This window comes from Penicillium verhagenii, assembly GCF_028828195.1.
Source record: "Penicillium verhagenii strain IBT 33310 chromosome Unknown utg000008l_segment0_segment0, whole genome shotgun sequence".
Taxonomy (NCBI): Eukaryota; Fungi; Ascomycota; class Eurotiomycetes; order Eurotiales; family Aspergillaceae; genus Penicillium; species Penicillium verhagenii.
The window spans coordinates 1,140,786-1,161,934 of record NW_026643172.1 but is presented as its reverse complement, the minus strand read 5'-3'; the positions used below and the strand labels follow the sequence as shown (position 1 = coordinate 1,161,934).

The 21,149-nt window shown below is 48.4% G+C and overlaps 7 protein-coding genes across 7 annotated transcripts; 5 read left to right on the top strand and 2 right to left on the bottom strand.

Annotated features, from left to right (window-relative positions):
* Positions 1-35: 35 nt before the first annotated feature.
* Positions 36-1,629, top strand: N7466_008403 (putative MFS transporter; the record flags this gene model as incomplete). The annotated part of the gene is made up of 5 exons (XM_057167792.1): positions 36-289; positions 363-949; positions 1,011-1,203; positions 1,256-1,328; positions 1,402-1,629. The coding sequence occupies 5 exons, from the start codon at positions 36-38 to the stop codon at positions 1,627-1,629; spliced, it is 1,335 nt and encodes a 444-aa protein (XP_057018423.1).
* Positions 1,630-1,955: 326 nt separating this feature from the next.
* Positions 1,956-4,058, bottom strand: N7466_008402 (putative nuclear RNA binding protein; the record flags this gene model as incomplete). Its single annotated transcript, XM_057167791.1, has 1 exon — positions 1,956-4,058. The coding sequence occupies one exon, from the start codon at positions 4,056-4,058 to the stop codon at positions 1,956-1,958; it is 2,103 nt and encodes a 700-aa protein (XP_057018422.1).
* Positions 4,059-5,860: 1,802 nt separating this feature from the next.
* Positions 5,861-7,320, top strand: N7466_008401 (retrograde cargo receptor ERV46; the record flags this gene model as incomplete). The annotated part of the gene is made up of 3 exons (XM_057167790.1): positions 5,861-6,053; positions 6,124-6,304; positions 6,375-7,320. 3 exons carry the CDS (start codon positions 5,861-5,863, stop codon positions 7,318-7,320), a joined length of 1,320 nt encoding a protein of 439 aa, XP_057018421.1.
* Positions 7,321-8,039: 719 nt separating this feature from the next.
* Positions 8,040-10,457, bottom strand: N7466_008400 (uncharacterized protein; the record flags this gene model as incomplete). Its single annotated transcript, XM_057167789.1, has 1 exon — positions 8,040-10,457. One exon carries the CDS (start codon positions 10,455-10,457, stop codon positions 8,040-8,042), a length of 2,418 nt encoding a protein of 805 aa, XP_057018420.1.
* A 277-nt stretch (positions 10,458-10,734) lies between these two features.
* usgS (transmembrane protein UsgS) lies at positions 10,735-12,213 on the top strand (the record flags this gene model as incomplete). Its single annotated transcript, XM_057167788.1, has 5 exons — positions 10,735-10,792; positions 10,999-11,105; positions 11,175-11,347; positions 11,407-11,800; positions 11,857-12,213. 5 exons carry the CDS (start codon positions 10,735-10,737, stop codon positions 12,211-12,213), a joined length of 1,089 nt encoding a protein of 362 aa, XP_057018419.1.
* Positions 12,214-12,688: 475 nt separating this feature from the next.
* On the top strand, positions 12,689-15,989 carry N7466_008398 (putative importin 13; the record flags this gene model as incomplete). The annotated part of the gene is made up of 4 exons (XM_057167787.1): positions 12,689-12,751; positions 12,805-12,995; positions 13,079-13,574; positions 13,641-15,989. The coding sequence occupies 4 exons, from the start codon at positions 12,689-12,691 to the stop codon at positions 15,987-15,989; spliced, it is 3,099 nt and encodes a 1,032-aa protein (XP_057018418.1).
* Positions 15,990-16,811: 822 nt separating this feature from the next.
* N7466_008397 (ssDNA endodeoxyribonuclease RAD2) lies at positions 16,812-20,246 on the top strand (the record flags this gene model as incomplete). The annotated part of the gene is made up of 1 exon (XM_057167786.1): positions 16,812-20,246. One exon carries the CDS (start codon positions 16,812-16,814, stop codon positions 20,244-20,246), a length of 3,435 nt encoding a protein of 1,144 aa, XP_057018417.1.
* Positions 20,247-21,149: the final 903 nt, after the last annotated feature.

Here is a 21,149-nt window from a genome sequence, read left to right as displayed (position 1 = left end):
GGTCTACCTTTTCATCGATTTCAAACTTCACAAATATGAGCACCCAGACTCAGACGGAGACAATAGTGCTCCAGCCTCGGAATGCCAATACTCAATTACAAGAACCAGAGTCCAGTGTTTCACAAGAGTCTGAGCCCAATCAACAACCGCAGACAAAATGGCTTTACCCAAAGATTTTCAGCGCCGGGGTCTCTTTCTTCGTTGCGGGTGTCAATGACGGAAGTCTTGGATCCCTGATTCCCTACATCATCCGCTCCTACGACATTGGGACAAATATGGTCGCAGTACTGTCAGTAATATGAAATCCTTGATTCACCCAACTCAGCTACATGCAGACTTCAGCTTACAATTGATTTATACAGATACGGCGTCACATTCTTCGGATGGTTCTTCGCAGCTCTCTCAAACAGCTTTATTGTCCGATACTTAGACTTGGGCGCCCTTTTATCGCTCGGGGCGGCACTCCAAATCCTAGCCCACGTCTTACGCACCTGGCTCCCACCATTCCCACTCTACGCGGTAACATTTCTGCTCGCAAGTCTCGGCCAGGCCCTCAATGACACGCACGCCAACACATTCGTCTCCTCCCAGCATGGTGCGCACCGTTGGCTTGGCTTCATCCATGCGATGTATATGGCCGGGTGCCTGGTAGGTCCGTTCGTAGCTACGGCGGTAGCTTCGGCGAATACCGATTCAAAGTGGAATCTCTTTTACGTATTCCCTTTGGGGTTGGGTGTCATCAATCTTACATTTGTTGCGCTTTCGTTTCACGATCGCATGACTTTTTTGCAAAAGAAGGGTCGAGAGGGAGAGCGCTCTGCGCAAAGTCAGTCCGCGTTGGCTGGAAAGAATGCTCTTCAGGAGATCAAGACCACTTTGAGCACGCCGGGGGTCTGGTTGTTGAGTCTGTTCTTCTTTTTCTTTCTTGGTGCATCGATTACTGCCGGAGGTGAGTTGTCTATCTTTAATTTCGTCTGTGGGAAAACATGTTTGCTGATTGAAATTCATAGGATGGATGGTCGAATACCTCGTCAAAGTCCGCCACGGAGACGTGAAGAATATGGGATATGTGCCTGCGGGATTCTATGGAGGCGGGTTCCTCGGCCGACTATTTCTTGCAGAGCCAACGCATCGCCTAGGAGAACGACGCATGATCTTCATTTACGCGGTGCTCTGTGTCGCACTGCAACTTGTGTTCTGGCTGTAAGCACGACCTATCCTAGGCTGTCTACAATTAACTAAACGGTCTCTCCAGAGTCCCAAACATCATCACCGAAGCAGTGGCAGTCAGCTTATTGGGCCTCTTCTCGGGGCCATTTTTTCCTACAGTAAGTCTACCATTTCTTGCTCGTGGTATTTCTTCAATTACGATGGTCTAACGGGCAATACTCCATGCGGCAGGGCATATCGGTTGGATCGAAAATATTTGACCCAGAAATCGTGTCATCGGGCATTGCATTTGTCTTCGTGTTAGGCCAAATTGGGGGCTCTATATTCCCTGCTATCACCGGTGTTATCGCGGCACAAGTCGGTGTCAAAGTGCTGCAGCCGATGTTAGTCGGCCTACTTTGCGCTGCAGGTGTGAGCTGGCTGTTTCTTCCCAAAGATGCTGCTCTTCACCGTGATTGAACTTTGGAATACATCAATTATGTTGAGCTGTCGCATCATGCCCACATGTGCAGGTGGTGATGTATATTCTACGAAAATTTGGAGAACAAAATTGATCTGACCGCAAAATATCGAATGAAATTGTGTATGTGCATTGAAAGGAAGAGCAAGACAAAAGAAAAAGAAATCATGCAAAGAAGACAGGAATCCAAAACCTAGACCCCAGGGTATCAGAAAGTCATAACCTCATCACATCACCTGCTAGCGGCGAGTAAAAACAATTCAAAGCAAACATGGGTAGATTTTGGCTCGAAATAACGGAGCTCTCCCTTGTTGTCGCACACAACCTAAAAGATGTCCTCGGGCCAAAGAAAGCTTTCTTCCTTTGACGCCTGGTCACCCAGTCCGGGTAATATCTGCTGAGGCAAGACTGGCGGAGCAGAGTCTCTTACTGAGCTATGCGGTTTGGTGGGCGATCCGGTCACCTTGATGGCATTCATGCGGAGTTCTTTGGGGAGAGGAGGCACGGGAGGGATGTCCACTTCGTGACTATGTCGCCGTCTTGGGCTGGGTCGGGATTTGGTGGGTGAAGAGGGAGCGGAACGGTCAGGATCTATCTGGCGCTGAGTCTGGAGGTAAAATGCCTGATAGGCTTCACTAGATGGTGGTGGGGGAGAAGAAAAGTCATAGGCGATAGGGTCAGATTTAAATGTGGGAGGGACGGAGGTGGTGGAAACAGAGGAGCGCATGTCCGATCGATTGAGTGGTTGGCGGATAGGCGATGATCTTATATTCGACTTTGGTGAGCGATGGCCGCCAGAAGAGGATTTTGATTTGGTATGCGGAGACCTTTGGTGCATCGAGCCAGCGTCTTGTGCCGTAGGATTCGCGTTGCGTTTGCGCTCGACGGACCCTGGGCTGTCGCCGGCTTCGAATTTCTGCCACTTGGACTGTCGAGGTGGGCTGAGCAGACCGGCGTCGATCAAATGTTCGTGTTCGGATGGGCAGTCGTTATCGTGGACGCGGTCCTTCGGATTGGATTGAAAAGATTTCCGACTAGGGAGAGGTTCAGGAACTGTTGTCTTCCTTTTGCGGGAAGGGCTTTCCTTACCCATGGACGATGACCGCCGTTTTGGAGACTTGGCCACTGGTTGAGATTCCGGCGAAGCACTTCTTCCCGATTCGGAGATCAAGGCTTGAATATCGGGCGATTGAGATGCAGCTGTTTGCTGATCTAGTAATCGCTCAGATGGCACCGTTGGAAGTGCACCTGGGACGAATTTTCGCGGATAGCTCCCTGGATCCATCTCAAAGCTCATGGATCGGTAGTCTAGAGTTGGAGATGCGATTCGCTCTTCGTTGCCGCTTAGATGGCGAAGTTCTTGCCGCGCACGATCTAGCTTATCCTCAAGGTTGCTAACTTTCTTGAGAAGCTTTGACTCGCGTGAGAGTTCCTTGCGAGACTTTTGTCTCCGAATACCTTGATTCTCGGAGTCTTCGGATGGATGATCTAGACATGGCGCTAGTGGTTGTTCGTAGGTTTTAATGAATGGAATGCGTAGATCTTGGAAGGAAGAACGCTTGGTGGACTTGGACGGAGATCGCGATGGTGACATGGGCTCAGCATAAGTCCCTGAATTTCGGATCGGGCTACCATAACCCATTTTGTCTTGAATCGCTTGCCAGGTTTGGTCGGCATTGGAGGGGTTCACATTTTGACTTTGCATGTAAGATCCCTTGTTCGTGCCCTTGTAGCCTGCACGCTTCAGGTTCGCGTATGCTTCCTCGGCCTGGGTCAGCGCATCTTTCTGTGGGGATTTTGTTGCAATCTCGGGCGAGGCTCTACCCCAACCGCCGAATGGATTGAAAGCAGAGGCGATTGCTTTGCCAAATCGAAAGATGCCAGATGCCCGGTTTTGCGCATTGGGCCCTTTGCTTTCACGCAAGTAAATGCTTGGGGGTTTCTCGCTAACGCTGTCATTCATATTCGCCTCGACGAAACGAGATCGTCGGGTAAGGTGATGCCGAGGGCTATTGGTAGAAGCTTTGTGTCTGTTGCGCAAAGATGCAGCTGACCCGCGGGGTGATGTGCGGGGCGAGGCCTTGTAGTTTGGTCCCAAAGATCCATTCCCATTTCGCGCGTTCCGACTGCCGTTGTTTCCATAGTCTGCAGCTTCCTCTGGCAGCGGCCAGTCATTGGACCGGCGCCGCTTTGCGGACTTTGCAGATGGCGATTTGTAGTCTTCCCCGTCGGGTTCATCGGCATCATCAAATTGACCTGATATGTCTGAGCTCCATTCTAGATCATGATCATCCTCACTGCTGCGCAAGTGTTTCCGCGAGGAGCGTTGCTGGGCGGGGATGGAGTCGATGTCCATATCGTTTAGGCTGTCCGGTCGCTGGATCTGGTCGTAGAGGAAAAGAAGGTCAGAATTATATGTTTCTTTCATGTGAACCGTGTTTCCTTGAATCAAGGATCAGAAATGTTCAAGGGAGCTCACCATCACGCTGGGCACGAAGTTCATCATCCCTACTCTAGGGACACTCGGTGCCCTTGAAAAAATATTTGACTTTGCGCCAAGGCCGTTTCGTGAATTAGATCTGGAGAAGAGAAAAAAAAAAGTAGACAATTTCTGAGTAGAAGATAGAGACAGTTAGTAGATGGAAATCAAAGTGGCTGACGAGTGGGAGAAATGCGATGTTGCGTTGTCTGGGGCTTTTGTTTACATTTGTTTACATGACTCCGCACTTGCCCCAAGGGCGAAAGTTTGTTGTGGTACCAGCTACATCCGTTTCCGTGTGGGGCACTACCAATTTTGATGTATCCGCTACACCCACTTGGTTACCCCTCGAAATCCTCGTTATCCTCTGCATCTGTATGCCCAGGTGCATTCTAGGCCCTTGAAGGTACATGTGAGATCAAAGAATCTCCCTACATATCCAAGTACTTCCCCTCTCTTCCTCCAAAGGGCACAAACAACTAGAGTTCCCCCAGTCTATCTTGTGGGGGAGATCGGGTCCCAGAATTCCCCGTGTCTCAACTGGACATGTGCCGTTTGGACTTGAACGTGCGGAATGCAGGACTTGTATCACCCTTTGATGAAATTACTAAAGATTTTTATGAGATAAAACTGTCTGCAATTTCCTGAAAGAATGTTATCTCATTCTATCATAATCTTAAGTCCTCGGGTGACCACAGAGATATATTCAATATCCATCCAATCAATTGATTTGAGCAAGCTGAACACGGTACCTGGGCAAATTTGGACCTTTACGAGCTTTTCCCAGGGGTAATTTCCACCAATAATTTGGTTGCCGGCGAGGAGGGAGTTGAGTTATCCATAGATGATGTCATCCATGGATGTACTAGTATAAGTATTGAGTGGATGATGGATTCTGGAAACCTTGCGCCAATCGCCTTATAGAGGCTATTTTTTGCCATCAACGTTTCAAAATGAATAAGAGAAGGAAAGAGAAGAGAAGAAAGTGGCTCGGAACCCCGAAGCTTCATGTTTACAATCCGAAATCCATATAAAATTTGCATGAAGCATGGATGGTTCAATAAGGACAACATTTACTATAGTCTATAGTACAATCGTTATCAGTAAGCCTCGGTGCTTTAGTGGGGGACGGAGTTAGTGCCGGGGCCAGGTACAACCCGCCTAGATATTGGTCATTGCAAAACCGATATCCCGCCAGCGCATCTGAGGTCGTGGATTGAAGACAACGAAGAACATAAAGCTTTCGTTTTCTTGATAATTTGGAGTCAACGTGAAATACTAAGTAGTAATACTGTACTAGTACGTACTAGACAAGACACGCGATTGATTCCCATAGATTAAAATGAGGTCATGTGATATCCACACTGAGTCAGCAGTTCCCACCAATCAGGGGTTGTCTTCTGTCCTTTCAGAATGGAGTAATTCCAATACATTCAAGATCGAACCGACCAGCTTGCAACAGCTCTGCTTAGTGACTGGCTTGCTGGGATTCCCTCAGGCACCAAGGGCACTCAAATAAACACGATCGGCTCAGGTACGACCTGACCCATGGCTCCCCGTCTACCGTCGTGTCGTTGTCATACACCTCGGCGCAATTAGACACTCGATCTTCAAAGCTGCTCAATTCATACCTGGCGTGTTTTTGGTAATCTCCGCTAACTCATGCTTCTACGAGCTCTAGACCACGAGTCCATTTCACACGTTCTTCTTCGCCTGGCGATCCATTCTTTGGTCGTCAATTGCGTGGCGAGATGCCCGCAAAGTCGCGATTCACAAGGCTAGATGCCTTCGCCAAGACCGTCGAAGATGCGCGCATTCGTACCAACTCCGGTGGTGTGATCACAATTGCCTCACTACTAGTGGTCTTGTGGCTAGTATGGGGAGAATGGGCCGACTACCGCCGTGTGGTCGTGCACCCGGAACTGATCGTCGATAAGTCGAGAGGTATGAGAAACAAATACCCGCCATTGGAGCTCATGCTTGGGTGACTGACATTGGATATCTATACGGATAGGCGAGAGAATGGAAATTCATTTGAACATGACTTTCCCCCGGTTGCCATGCCAGCTTCTGACTTTGGATGTCATGGATGTGTCTGGAGAGCAGCAAGTAGGCGTGGCGCATGGCGTGAACAAGGTGCGCCTGGCCGCTGCTTCGGAGGGAGGCAAGGTCATTGATATCCAATCTTTGGACCTGTAAGTTTCAATCCGGCCCTCGAAAAACCCGCCTGATGTCACTGAAACACCCGACTTACTCACAAAATAGACACTCCCCCGCCGATGCCGCCACACATCTGGATCCTGACTACTGTGGTGAGTGCTATGGAGCACCCGCTCCCGAGAAAGCAGTCAAGGCAGGCTGCTGTAACACCTGCGATGAAGTGCGTGAAGCCTACGCGTCGAAGTCGTGGGCTTTCGGTATCGGAGAGAACGTGGAGCAGTGCACCCGGGAAGGATATGGCGAGAAGCTGACGGCCCAGCGCCGCGAAGGATGTCGCATTGAAGGTGTGCTCCGCGTCAACAAGGTTGTCGGCAACTTCCACATTGCGCCTGGCCGCAGTTTCACAAACATGAACATGCACGCCCACGATTTGGAGAACTACTACCTGGACAGTCAATCCGCCCCCGAGAACGTGCACACAATGGCACACGAGATCCACGAGCTCCGCTTCGGTCCCCAGCTCCCCGTTGAGCTTTCCGAGCGTTGGCAATGGACCGAGGATCACCATATCAACCCGCTCGACGGTACCTCCCAGAGCACTGATGCGCCCGATTACAACTTCATGTATTTCCTGAAGATTGTTTCGACATCTTACCTGCCCCTGGGCTGGGACCCGACATTCTCGACTGCCATTCACAGTGCCTATGACAAGGCCCCCCTTGGTAGCCACGGACTTGCTTATGGCTCACATGGTAGCATCGAGGCCCACGAGTACTCTGTTACCTCACACAAGCGTTCCCTGAAGGGTGGAAATGATGCTGCCGATGGACACGAGGAGCGTATGCACGCTGCTGGTGGTATCCCCGGTGTGTTCTTCAACTATGATATCTCTCCCATGAAGGTGATCAACCGTGAGACTCGCCCTAAGACTTTTACCGGCTTCTTGACTGGTGTCTGCGCTATCATTGGAGGCACCCTCACAGTTGCTGCTGCTCTGGACCGAGGCTTCTATGAAGGCGGCATGCGTATTAAGAAGATCCACTCAAACTAGATCTATTCTTGACTTGAATCCGGTGTCACCGGAAAAAGCCGCCATTGGGCATATTTTTGTCTGCAAGCATGGAGAGCGGCGGGGTGAAGTTGGCACTTGTGGCGTTTTTGGGATACCTCTCTATATATTGATTTTGTTTTGTTTTCTTGTACCATGGGCTCATTTTGTATGTATCCCTTCATCAAACGAACAGCATTAGCCTTTCCTGTTGGTACAAATCCTCTCTCTATTTCTATTGATGTAATATGGTTAGAGTTTTCAATACTTCCGTAACATGATTGCCAACATCTGCGAATTACTAGTAAGTAAGAGCATTCGAGAACGTAAGACTTGGGCGACTTTTTTCCGCAGCACGGTGGGACTGTGAGTGTGGTCTGCACGGCTACTGAATACAACTTGGAGTAGGCCAGAGCCACTTACTAGCATCATAGACACAACATTGAACATTACTAGTAGACCTCCATCAGAAATTATAATAGACCCATAGTCTCGTATTAGTAGTATGCAGCGCTAGTATACAAAATGTCATCGGCACCTTGCCCCTAGTTAAACCCGTGAATCATACAGGCCGATGTTGAGATAATCATAAACAAAAATGACGTCGTGATGTGACATGTGGGGAAAGGGAGTATTAAATGGTATAATTGTGCAAAAATCACAAAGAAGAAAGAGAGGTATTAGAGGTATTGGGTGGTTAATGGCCATAAAACCAAACCAACTTAGTCAAGGTCCCACGGATCTAGTCTCTTCGTCATTTCGGCATCTTCGTATTCAGAGGAGGGTTCACGCTCTAAAGGGAAGCTGAAGTCATCCTCTTTAGAAGAAGATCTTGAAGACAACTGCGGTCTAGATTGAGCTCCAGGTCTGGTTGAGTTCATAGATGGGTTGATAACGATGCGTGCCGCGATATGGAGTAAAACTATAAAAAGATGAATCGGTGGTACCAACACGAGAGCCAGCGCTTTGGAAATTAAAGAAGTAGCCTCTTCACCAGTAGTCGGCTGATATATAGCAGAAGGGGCTGGCATTGGAGAGACATCGCGTTGTCTGGTCGCCTGTGCTCGACGACGAAACTCGGCACTCATATGTGAGAGATCTGATGGTGGTGAGGCCTTTGCAGTGGATTTGCCTGAGTTTGATGCAATGACCACTGAAGGCTGTAGTGAATTCTCTCGAGTCATTGAATCGTTACCAAAATTGGTGGCATTCTCATTCAACGATTTTTTCACATTAGAGAATGAGGTGTCGGCGGCAGTATCAGACACTAGTGGTTTCGTGGTCGGATCGAGCGACGACAGATCTTGATCAAAGGCCGTTTTATATTTTTGCTTTGTACTAGGAGATCCCAATGACGTGGCATGGGTGGAAATAGAGTCAGATGGCGAGTGAGGCTCTGCCGAATGGAAAGATTCAGGCGTGGACGAGAACGAGGGTTTGTGATGATTTTCAGCCTCCGTGGAAACGCTGTCATCTTCTGGGTCATTATTGGATGTTTGGGGCCAAAGTTGACTGTTGCTATCGGCCACTTTGGGTCCAGTGGACAGGGCTTCAATAAGAATAGGGTCGGCGACTTTGTCATCATCCTTGGTCTCGACTTCATAAGAAACGTGCGTCCCTTCGACCTCCGCCGATTCACTGTTGATATTTGTAAAACCTAGGGCATTGGGCTCGGAAATTCCTTCGGTACCAAATGCCTGTTGCTTATTGGTTCTCGCATTCGCGGGCTCATTGTTTTCTCGTGACAAAACTCCGTTGTCCTCAATTATTGGCTCGCTAGGCACATTTGCCTTTTGTATTAGCTCTGGTTCGACATCGGTCGATTCATACTCGGCGTAGACCGACGGAATTTCGATATCTTCTTCTTCTGTCTTAACATATAGCGCTTCTTGAGTGGCCACCTGCGTGGGCTCATTCTTTTCTCGGGTCGGCAAAGTGGACTCTGGCTCTACTCCCAAAGCCTTTGGGGGTATGGGCATGTCAGACTGAACTAACCCTGTGGAGGTTTGAGTGAGCGCTGACGCAGGCTCGGATTCAACCACAGACTCAACTGCAGGCACAAGCTCAACTGCAGGTCCAGGCTCAACTGCAGATACAGGCTCAACTGCAGGCATAGATATGAGGGCAGATTCATTCAATGACTTTTCAGGTGCAGAATCAAGATCAAGATCAGACCGAATTTCAGGCGCAGACTCAAGGGGCTGTTCCTCTGAGGCCTGAGGAACATCAAACTTTGCTCGTAGGGTACTAAATGTCTGCGGTGTCTCGGTAACCGATCTTCTCATTGAAATCGGCTGCGGAGTAAACTCGGATATGGCCAGAGAGGCCGATAGGTCATGCGCTGGTAAAACTTCAGAGGTTGCGCCGCCAGACTGCTCAGGGGTAACTGCACTGTCATCGGTTGCGGCCCCGTCAGTGTCTTCGCCAGTACTGGCAGAATCTAGCCATTCTGGCTTGGTCTCTACAGGAGAGCCTTGGTCGCTCCCGGATAACGCCGCCACTCCCTCCTTCCGGCCTTTGGGGCCTTTGGGCCGCCAGGCTTTCTTGCGACGAGGTGCCATGGCTTCCTCGGGCAGCTCAACAGTGAACTCTCGCTTGAAAGGACATGGCGTGACTTCATATCGAAGTACTGTTGGCAACGCGATCTTCAAATCCTCCACCAGCCTTTTATCCTCGTGTGTTTCATTGGGTATTTCGATGCGATAATATGTGAGAGGGCGAATGCGCAAGACAAATTTCGAAACTCCATCGACGCACCAGCACTGAGAGTTCTTTAGAATCGCATGGACGACATCCCCGCATTTCAGGAACACGGTCAGCCCATGGACCTTCTCGAGTCTCAGTGGCGCAGTTGCGACGGTTCGTTCCGTCGCGGAGCGCCAGGGGTGTGTCTCGATGGTATCGACGGGATAATCAAAATCGGTAGGCGCGGAGCTTGACGGGATTGGGGCCAGAGCTCTCGGAGCAAAGAGGACTATCTTCGCAGAAGGATGATAGAAAATGACGTTCTCTGCGCCAGTGGGATTTGGTGCAGCGGAACCGCGTGTCGACTTCGGGATTAACTTCGTGGGAAAAGTAACTGAGCGCCGGATAGAATGTACCTCACCCAAGGACTCACTCTGAGGCTCGGGCATTATCATGGGTGGACAAAACGATACCACCGTGAGGTGAACGCATTGATGGTTGAGGAATCGTTATCGGCGCAATGGGCGCGTGCCTTTTTGCGTGGGGAGGGCCTCATCTTAGTGCCTCAGGCCATAAGCACACATGTGACATGACGCAGCGCCAGCTTTATAAATGGCGTATGCCTAGCGATTTGTGCTTCATCCTCTTTCATTTCGCGTTTGAACATTTGCAACATCAAAATACTCACCAGAACAAGTCGCCGCTGTTGGGAGATTTCAATCGGGCTCGATCATGTCGAATTTCGAGCCCAATGCCGTTATTCGCGGCTTCCAGCTCACCGTGGTAGGAAGTATGTTTCCCGCGCTCGTTTTGTGCAAATCCAGCTCTCAAAATTTGAACCCGCATCCATTGCGGAACTCCCGGCTCATAGACAACTTTTGTGTGGAGCCTTGGGTTGCGTGTTGCTCGATCGAGGGCCCACCATAGCAGCTAGCTGGAAATTGCGAATACAACTAGGCGACAGCGTTCTTAGAGGCTGACTACTATTCAATGCAGCTGTCCGCGCTTTGCAGAACCCTGATCTGTTCAAGCATGAGCACTTTCGTCAAGCAGCTATAGCAGTTGCAGTTGGTATTGTCATCCAGCTCATTATTCAAATTCCGGTATGTGAATTTTGGAAATATACTTATTAGTGGTCCTTGATTAAAGCTTTTCTAACATATCATTTGAAGATAATCGGCTTGAAGTTCATTTTATACCTTATCTCTTGGGTAATCGACCTGGAAAGCGTAACATGGGACGATGATCTTCTCAAAGGCCTGGCCTTCTTATCCAAATCAGTGCTCCAAGTCCCGTTCCTGTTGATGACCTTGATGGGTCATCTGACACCAACTCTCGATGAGATGTAAGGCTCCAAGGTTCTAACAGTGGCATTAGTTAAAGCAAATACTGACTCCGCTCAAGTTTTATGCAATCCATCCACTGGGTAGACACCACATACGCCCAAAAACACAAATCCGAGGATCCCAATACTTTGCGTGCCATGTACTACCCCAACCTGGATCTTTTTCCAGCTAAGGGAGGCCCTCGCCAGTCACGTCCCAAGATGGAGATCTTTATGAAATTTGCCAATCGCTATGGCAAGAAAATTGCGCTCGGATTGGGTGTGTATGTCCTGTCTATGCTCCCTATCATTGGTCGCTTTGTGTTGCCAGCGGCCAGTTTCTATACCTTCAAAACGCATGTCGGCACGGCTCCGGCTGTTGTCATATTTGGCACTGGCCTGGTCCTGCCTAAGACATACATTGTTCAATTCCTCCACACCTACTTTGCATCTCGAAGTCTGATGCGTGAACTTGTGAGTATTGAGTGATCAATGAAATGGCTGGAATACTAGCTAACCGAAATATCTAGCTCGAACCGTACTTCCGTCGAATCAAGTTCACTCCAGAGCAGAAGAGTCGCTGGTTCCGCGATCGCGAGGGTGTTTTGTTCGGCTTTTCGTTTGCCTTTACCGTGGTTTTGAAGACTCCCTTCATTGGTGTCGTCATGTACGGTGTTGCTGAAGCATCTACTGCATACCTTGTCACCAAGATTACCGATCCACCGCCATCTCCTGTTGAAAGCGAAGGCTTCGCAGAGAGTCAAGTAACGTGGAAAAATAAGCATGATTTCCTACGTCTCCCACTTGACCACATTGACAAGCTTAATGTATCCAGTGATGAACACGTCAAGGCCGACTCTGTTCTTGAAGGAAAGAAGACTCATTGATCGGTTGTTCCAGCGAACAGCTGAATCTATCTGATTGCATGGATGATTGAGGTCGGAGTTTGCGAACCATTTGATGGTAAGGGGAGATTAAAATAGAGAACCTGAATGTGGAGTTCCCAAACAAAGAGTTAAGAGGCTCTTGCATCTGCGTGCGAACACAACTTTGGAACCTACCTTGGAAGAATTAGTATGGACCCAGGGTCTACATGTGAAAATTTCGATGTTAAGTGCATGTATGAATGAGTTTGTGCGTTCAGCACCACAAGTCCTAGAAACGACCATTGCATCCTCATCTACTGAACTCATATATACTCATTAGAATATCGGTGACTACTAACAACCTTAGAATATTTTGTACCGATGTGATTGGCTGTGGCTCCCATGATTCATGAATAATCTTCATATCTCCACGTGATGATAAGCGTTGTATACATTTAGTCTATCGCATCCCACTTTCTTCTTTTCTACCTCAGCCATGGCGACGCGTAACCAAAACATGGGCCCTGCTCCCACAGAGCCCATAATGGAAGCTCACACGGTAAATGACCTGATCCACTATTTTGTTTTGGCATGAATGCTAACCGTCGGCAGTTGGTAACCCAACTTTATGATCCCGCAAACCAGCGCAATCCAACCAGGATAAATGAAATACAAACCCGGTTACAACAATTACAGAAAAGTGACCAGGCCTGGGAAATTGCCGACTTTCTTTTACATCAACGCTCTATGCATCATCGATTTATGGGAGCTTTGACTTTCACAGTCAAAATCAATGTATCGGGGTAAGTTTTCCCATATGACGCCTGAGTCGTCCTCAAGCTTTAACATATTTGACACTTTTTGGCTAAATCTTCCACGAAAATAGGAGTGATATTGAGGAATCTATGACCTGGCAAATTCTGGAACGTCTAATCAATCATTTTATCACGATTGTGAATGAGGAAGAACAGACAATGGTTGTTAGAAAGCTTGCTTCTAGTCTGGTTGCTGTCTTCCGAAACTCTGCGAGCTCCTGGAAAAGAGCACTATGGCAATTAGCCGCAAGTCTGGCGCATGGCGGATACGTATCTGAAGCAGACTCGCAGACAGTAGAATTCCTGAATGGAGTCCTCCCAGTCCTCAATCCCCAGAAAGCTAAAGCTCTAGTATTCTTTTCGGTCGCATTGGCTGAGGAAGCTCTGCGTCTTGAAGCTGAGCCTCATGACTTGGTCGGATCGGCCATTCAAAGGGTGGTGGCAAACATTGACGATGCCTTCTTGTTAGTCCAATACCTCATCCGCCAGATCACATATCACGCCTCTCAAGCTGGCAGTGGATCTATGGAACCTACTTTGGGAAATGAGGCCATGGCATCCTGGAAGGTAAGATTTTGTCTGAATCTATTAAGTTGTTTGGAACGCAGCTGATTTCTGATTTGCTATTTGAAGGCTTGGCTTAGTGTCTATGGAAATCATCGCCATTCAAGTGACAAACAAACCCAGACCCTCGCTGTTTCATGTGGTCATGATATCATTGAGGCGCTCCGATTACCAACTTTTAGCGAAAGTGCAGCAACTGTATTGACTTCAGCCCTCGAGACCCGCACCTGGGCCTTCGATACCCATTCCATCTTTACCATATCTCAAATTCTTTCTGACTCGATCGTCACAAAACACCTCCTTGCAATCGCCGACGAAAACGATGACACTGATAGTATGACCTTCGTTGACCTGTTAGTCGCATATGTCTCACACGTCAATTTCGACCTTTTCAGCGATCCAATGAAACCTCATAACACCCAAATACTTGCCATCTTGCATAATATTTTCAAAACACCAGGCTACGCTGCCATTGATGAATCAGCCACAACCCGCGCCTTGGAGTATTGGGGTGAGATTGCCGAGTGCCTTCCGGACACATTGGATTCTGCCGATTCCCGGTACCAAATAGTCAAGGCTCAAATGGCGGAAGTTGTCCTAGGAATGTTCAACAAGCTACTTTATCCCAACCCTAGTGATCTAGCGGACTGGGGCGATGACGAGCGGAGCGAATTCAATGCGTTTCGTCACGAAGCCTGTGACTACCTGCTTTCGGCATATCCGATTTTGGGTATTGAACTTGTCAACGTCTTCCAGGAGAGTGCAACAAATAACCTCCAAAAGCTTGATTGGCGAGGCTTCGAAGCAGCCATGTTCTGTCTTGCCCAATTATCCGAGGCCGTTGACGAAAATGGCCATGCAGACCAGTGCCTGGACTCCATTTTTGGAAGTGACGCCTTTGCACAACTGTGCCTTGGTGGTGAGACTGGAATCCCCCTCAAGGCACGCCAAACACTTGTTGACTCCTTCGGTAAATACGAGTCATATTTTGAACGCCACAGTTTCCTTCTGCCAAGTGTCCTTAACATCCTCTTTGAATCCTTGAATTTCGAGTCGTGTGCTCAGCCGGCTTCCCGGTCCATTTTGACACTTTCAAAGTCATGCTCTCGAATGCTGACTACAGAGCTCCCCATTTTCCTTGATCGATTAGATCAGTTCCGTACAAAGCCGACGGCAACTGTTTCTACCATGCCAAAGGTTCTTGAAGGAATCGCGACAATCATACAGAAGTTAGATTCAGATCAAGAAAAAGTACAAACATTAGAGAGAATTCTAGGATTTTTCGTCCAGGAGGCCAACAAAGCCCGGGATGAAGCAGCTGGCTCTACATGCGACATCGCCCAGGCCCATGGTCATCTTATCTTGAGTTGCATTGCCAGTATCGGGAAGGGCCTTCGGTCTGATGGCGAAGAGGTTATCAACGTCGATGCAGCACAAGAGCAAAATCCATATCCTCCATCATTTTGGAATGCGGGGCCTGGATCTCCAGCGCAACAGCTAATAATGGAGGCGATGCGACTTCTCATTGTGGATTTCCCTGTCGATAGTGGCATAATCGATTCAGCTTGTGATATTCTTAAGGCCGGCTACACTGAATCATCTGGTCTTTTCGTTTTCCCTCCATCGTTGACAGTCGACTTTATCAAAAGCTTCCCACTTGGGATCTCAGGCACAGATGTCATCATGGCCACGGCATCATCGTTCCTTGCCTCGCACGGCTCCCATGCAATGCAAATTCGGGACCAGGCCGTGGAATTGATTGTCCATGTGTCGCAGTTGTTTGCTTCTATGCTTGACAATCCTGATGTTTATGATCCAGAAACTGCCAATGCCGGAATCGATTTCCTCACGCGCCTTTTGCCGAAATATTACGCCATTCTGTTCTCGCTCACAGAGCCACTTCCTTCCAGTGTTGGTTCTACCTCACAAGGCACACCAACCTTTGCCCTCTTACTTAATTTCACTCTCCACGCTTTGACTCGCCCGGAACCTCTCGTGCTTCGTTCAGGGTCGGCCTTCTGGGTAGCCATGCTAGAATTGCGTGGTGGATCCCCTGAGGATACCATGGCTCTCGACCAAGTTTTGGAGCGTTTCATTCCATCTTTGTGTGAGACGTTGATCAGACAGATTGCCGGCCGATGTGCAAGGTCAGATCTAACCTTCTTAAATGACGTTCTTCGGCGAACCATTTTCAAGAAAATGGCTCTCGCGCGGCCAACTCTTACGAGTGCTCTTAATGCCCTAGATGCACAGACCACCGATGCTCATGGGCAGCAATCACCCGTTCTCTCCCCACAAGACAAGTCTCGGTTCTTGGAGTCGCTTGTTGTTGCCAGAGGTGCAAGGTCGCCATCGCTGGAAATTGTTCGTTCTCTTTGGCTGAAGTGCCGTGGAATGGCGTTTGATTATGCCCAATAATTAAGACTTGAGGCTAGAAATCGGCCTCTTATCTTTGGGGCTGGACTAAGTATTCAAATATGAGAATGACGTTTGATATCAATTTCAATACATACCATGATCCCTACCGCAGTTCACGTGATTCTCAAGTTAGAGATTTTCTGAATCTTTCATTGAACCAATGCCGTTCCTTCCAACCCTGTTGTGTACCTAGCACTTCAAATGTTAGTACCTACTGGTCTGGATAGCAGGGAGTTGACTACTTACCAGTAGGGACAGTGGACCTCAGGGCTGCATCCATTGATTACATAATATACACAGTCCAGATGATTCTGTGCAACATTCAAATGTTTGAAGGTAAGCACTGAATCAATAGGTAGAAGGTAACACTGAGGGCTCCAGGGCTATAGTACATACCAGCATGTATGTATGTTCAAATGTTTCGTTAACATATATCACCACACGTGCATTGAATTGATAGGATTCGGGAATTTTGATCCGTAAGATACCAGTCGATACATACTACTACTATGTATAAAGCCCGCATGCGTTTCCGAAATGTCAATTAAGACTCGCCAGCTGGTTTGCTTTCCTCCCAAAAGAACATAGTTTGATGAAAATCAAGAGTCAAGACCTAACATTTGAATGGTCAACTCTGAGATGAAATCTTGCCAAATTAGGAATGCACGTGATCGCGCGCCGCCCCACACGCGTACTAAGGTGGATCCTGCGACCGATGGCATCATCATCTCCAACTCCATGAGTTGCTTGCCAATCTTCCCGTGAGCCAACGCTCACTTCAATCACTCCGGCCTGATTGAATGAGCGCCGCATATCGCTATAATGGGTGTTACCGGGCTCTGGACAGTTGTGCAGCCTTGCGCCCGACCTATCAAACTCGAAACCCTCAACAAGAAGCGACTGGCCGTCGACGCGTCGATTTGGATTTACCAGTTTTTGAAAGCAGTACGCGACAAAGAAGGAAATGCGTTACGAAACTCTCATATTGTTGGATTCTTTCGCCGGATTTGCAAGCTTCTATATGTCGGCATTCGCCCCGTCTTTGTCTTCGATGGAGGTGCCCCAATTCTCAAGCGCGAGACGATCAACAAGCGGAAAAGAAGGCGTGAGGGGCGAAGAGAAGATGCATCTAGAACCGCCGGGAAGTTACTCGCGGTCCAAATGTTGAGAATCGCCGAAGAAGAAGCCGAGGCTCGAAAACAAAGCAAAAAGCGCGTCCGTGGAGACGAGGAAGAAGAAATTGGTGCCCCGGTGTATGCTGAAGAGGCCATGTTGACTGAAAAGGAAAGGCAGAATAACCGGAGCTTTAAGAAGAAGGATGCCTATCACCTACCGAACTTGGATATCTCGCTGGAGGATATGGGCGCACCGAACGACCCTCGAATTATGTCGCAAGAAGAGCTGGAGGAATATGCGCGACACTTCCACCAGGGCCAAGATATTAATCTCTATGATTTCTCCAAAATTGACTTTGACAGTGCTTTCTTCCTCAGTCTACCGCCCACAGATCGTTATAATATCCTGAATGCAGCCAGACTACGAAGCAGACTGAGAATGGGTTATTCCAAGGATCAGCTGGACGTCATGTTCCCAAATCGCATGGATTTCTCTAAGTTTCAAATTGAACGAGTGACAGAACGCAATGACCTGACACAACGACTTATGAATATAAACGGCATGAACGGAGAAGAGGCATTTTACAAATCTGGTCAGCGTATCGCGGGCGAACGTGGCAGAGAATATGTCCTGGTCAAGGATAGCCAGCATGAAGGAGGCTGGGTTCTTGGCGTGGTGGGGAATAAGAATGAGGGACACGAGGACAAACCGATTGATGTAGATCAAATTGGCTTGCCTGATTTACCATCTGGCTCTGACGAGTCTGATGAAGAGTTTGAAGATGTGCCAATCGAGGGTCTCAATCGCCTGCCTAAGCTACCATTTCTCCAACAAGGTGTCTTTGACTCATCGCTCCAACAATCACGAGAAGAGTCTGACATGAGAAGGGCTACGCATGAATCTCGAAGAGAAGAAGTTGATGACAACTCTCTTTTCGTACCAAGCGAGGGGCCTCTCCTTCCGCAGAATCGAAATGACAAGACCGACAGCTACTTTGACGATGAAGAAGACGAGGAACTCCAAAAAGCTATATCACTGTCTATGCAGCCTAACGATGACCATGATGATGACATGCCTGATATTCAAATCAATCGGCCCATGACCACAATGACGCACACCGAAGCTATGCCAGATCCCAATCTTAGTGAAAGTGACGACGATGGCATGGACTTTGCGGCTGCAGTTGCACAAACCAAAGTTTCTACGAACAAACCTCGACCACAGAATCCGTTCGATGGGCCTCTTCCTTTCGAGTCAATCAAACTCACCAAGGTCGTTAAAGATGACAAGCCCCTCCAAATTGACGACAATGAAGGTGGTTTCATGAAAGAGTCAAGCAAAAAGGCCAAGGGAGGGCCTCTACCGCCGTGGTTCGCGGGTGCGAAATTGAATGAGGAATTCATTGTGGATCCGACCTTTGAGGATCCTGAAGACTACAAGGAGCCAGAAGATCCCGATCACCTCTTCCTCTCCAACCGCCGCCCAGCGGAGGTTATAGATGTCGATGAGATGTCCGACACCAAAGAAGTGGTTGAATTGGATGAAGACCCAGAGGATGAACCCGTTACAGACTCAAATTTTATAGAGTTAAAACCTAGCTCTGAAACTGCTGAGATTTTGAATCCAGAGGTTGCCGATGTGGGCTCAAATGTAGAGTCAAGATTAGAGGAGGAAAGGGAAGTCGGTCCCGATCACAACCCAACCACAGAGTCGTCACTGGAGCCAGTATTTGAAACTGTAAATTCTCCATTCCCAAGCTCTGTCGATGTGCAGAAAGAGTCTCAACACGAGCCTTTACCACCAAGGGAAGAAATACTTGACAAAGGGCAACATTCGCAAGCCACACGGCCTGAAGATTCACCGGAGCCAGAGTTTGAAGATGTTTTGGCACCCCTACCAGCACCCGAAATTACTGTGGTCTCCCGCGCCACAGTTCCCAACCAGCGCGTCGAGCTACCGGAAGAACTTATCAACAATGAACCAACCATGGAATATGAGGGCGAGTTCAGCGACCCCGAAGACGAAGAGCTGATGCAACAGCTCGCCGAGGAATCCGAAGAGCATGCGCGGTTTGCTCAGACTTTGAACTCGGCGGCACCCATTCAAACCGCACTCGACTATGAGGAAGAGCTCAAGCAGCTACGGAACCAGCAACAGAAAGATCGGCGTGATGCAGACGAGGTTACTACCATCATGATAAACGAGTGTCAGCAGTTACTCAAACTCTTTGGATTGCCCTATATTACAGCTCCCATGGAGGCTGAAGCCCAGTGCGCTGAGCTAGTATCTTTGGGACTTGTGGATGGTATCGTTACAGACGACAGTGATACGTTTCTCTTTGGTGGAACTCGAGTCTACAAGAACATGTTCAACCAAAGCAAATATGTCGAATGTTATTTGACCTCCGACTTTGAAAAAGAATATTCTCTACATCGCAAGAAGCTGATAAGCTTCGCCCATCTCTTGGGAAGTGATTATACCGAGGGAATCCCCGGTATTGGACCTGTGACTGCACTCGAGTTGATCACCGAGTTCTCAAGTCTCGAAGAATTCCGAGACTGGTGGTCAGAGCTTCAGATGGGTGTAAACAACCCAGATGACAAGCACGTGGCCTTCCGGAAAAAATTTCGAAAGAAGGCGTCAAAGATTTTCTTGCCTCCTTCATTTCCCGATGAACGAGTAGAGGCTGCCTATCTTGAGCCGGAGGTTGACTCGGATCCCTCGCAGTTCCAGTGGGGTGTACCAGACTTGAACGGACTGAGAGGATTTCTCATGTCGACAATTGGGTGGAGTCCTGAGCGAACAGACGAAGTACTGGTGCCCGTGATTCGAGATATGAATCGCAGGGGGGAAGAAGGTACCCAGTCGAACATTACCCAGTTCATGCAGGGACCTCAAGGTGCCGGAGCATTTGCCCCTCGAGTCCGCAGTGGCGGTGTGAGTCGCATGGAAAAGGCATTTGGCCGCCTTCAAAGACAAGCTCAGATAGCCCAGGATCCCTCTGCTAGCGAGCCAATGGAGGATGAGGCCAACACCACATCCGCGCCCACACAGGAGAAAGGCACATCGACTCAAACGGGCAAGGGCACAGGTCGCACAAATAAGAAGCGGAAGACACGCGCTACTTCCGATAAATTATAGAGAACAACCAATGCATCTACGGTGTTTAATGAAGCGATGAGACCTATGATGGTTTGTTGAATACTATTTAATAGAGTAGGAGAATTCATGGTATTAAATCAATATTAATCAATGGGGAGCCTGAATTTGGCCAACAGTAGGTACATGGTATGTCACCCGCTATCACAGGCTACAAGGTAAAAGGGTACTGGTACCACTGCAGGATTTCGAGTACGCGACATGCTCTGGTTAGCTGTCAGGGAGAAAAGGAAATCACATTCTCAGGTGAAAAGTGCCAAGCCTTGGAATTAGAAAGCCGAAAAACATTATCTCAGAATGTCCCCGTTCAGTGAACATCCAGGAGCTAATCAAGACCAACACCGAAACTGTGACTTTGTTCCAAGGTTGCCTCTGATAGCCTGTGCTTGTGGCATTCGTTGGGGTTTCAACTTCTCTAAACCAATATTGATAATATTTCTCATCATACCTACTCTAACATATTCACAAGATATTTAGAGCCAACAGACATGATAATCTCCATGTCAATTCACGAGACATTTCTCCATGATTCGAGGGTGGTGTGTTCGTATACGCAACGTATACACAGGGGTCAGCTGCATGTGATGATTTTCCAGTCACGCTCGGTTATCTGGGGAAGCAAATGGCAATTACACCTGAACCAATCGGCAAATAACGAGCCATAACGTTTTTGTGAAGGGAGAGCGACGATCACTGAAGAGAGCGGGTTCACATGTAAAGGGAAACCATTAACCCCTCTTGACCCCGGACCACGGACCACGGTACTATTGCTCTGGATAATACAGGAAACGAACAAAACCTCAAATCATCACCTATATCATATAAATCATGAATATCAGAACCTCACATCGATATAGAAAGAAGAAGAGAATTTTTATCAACTTT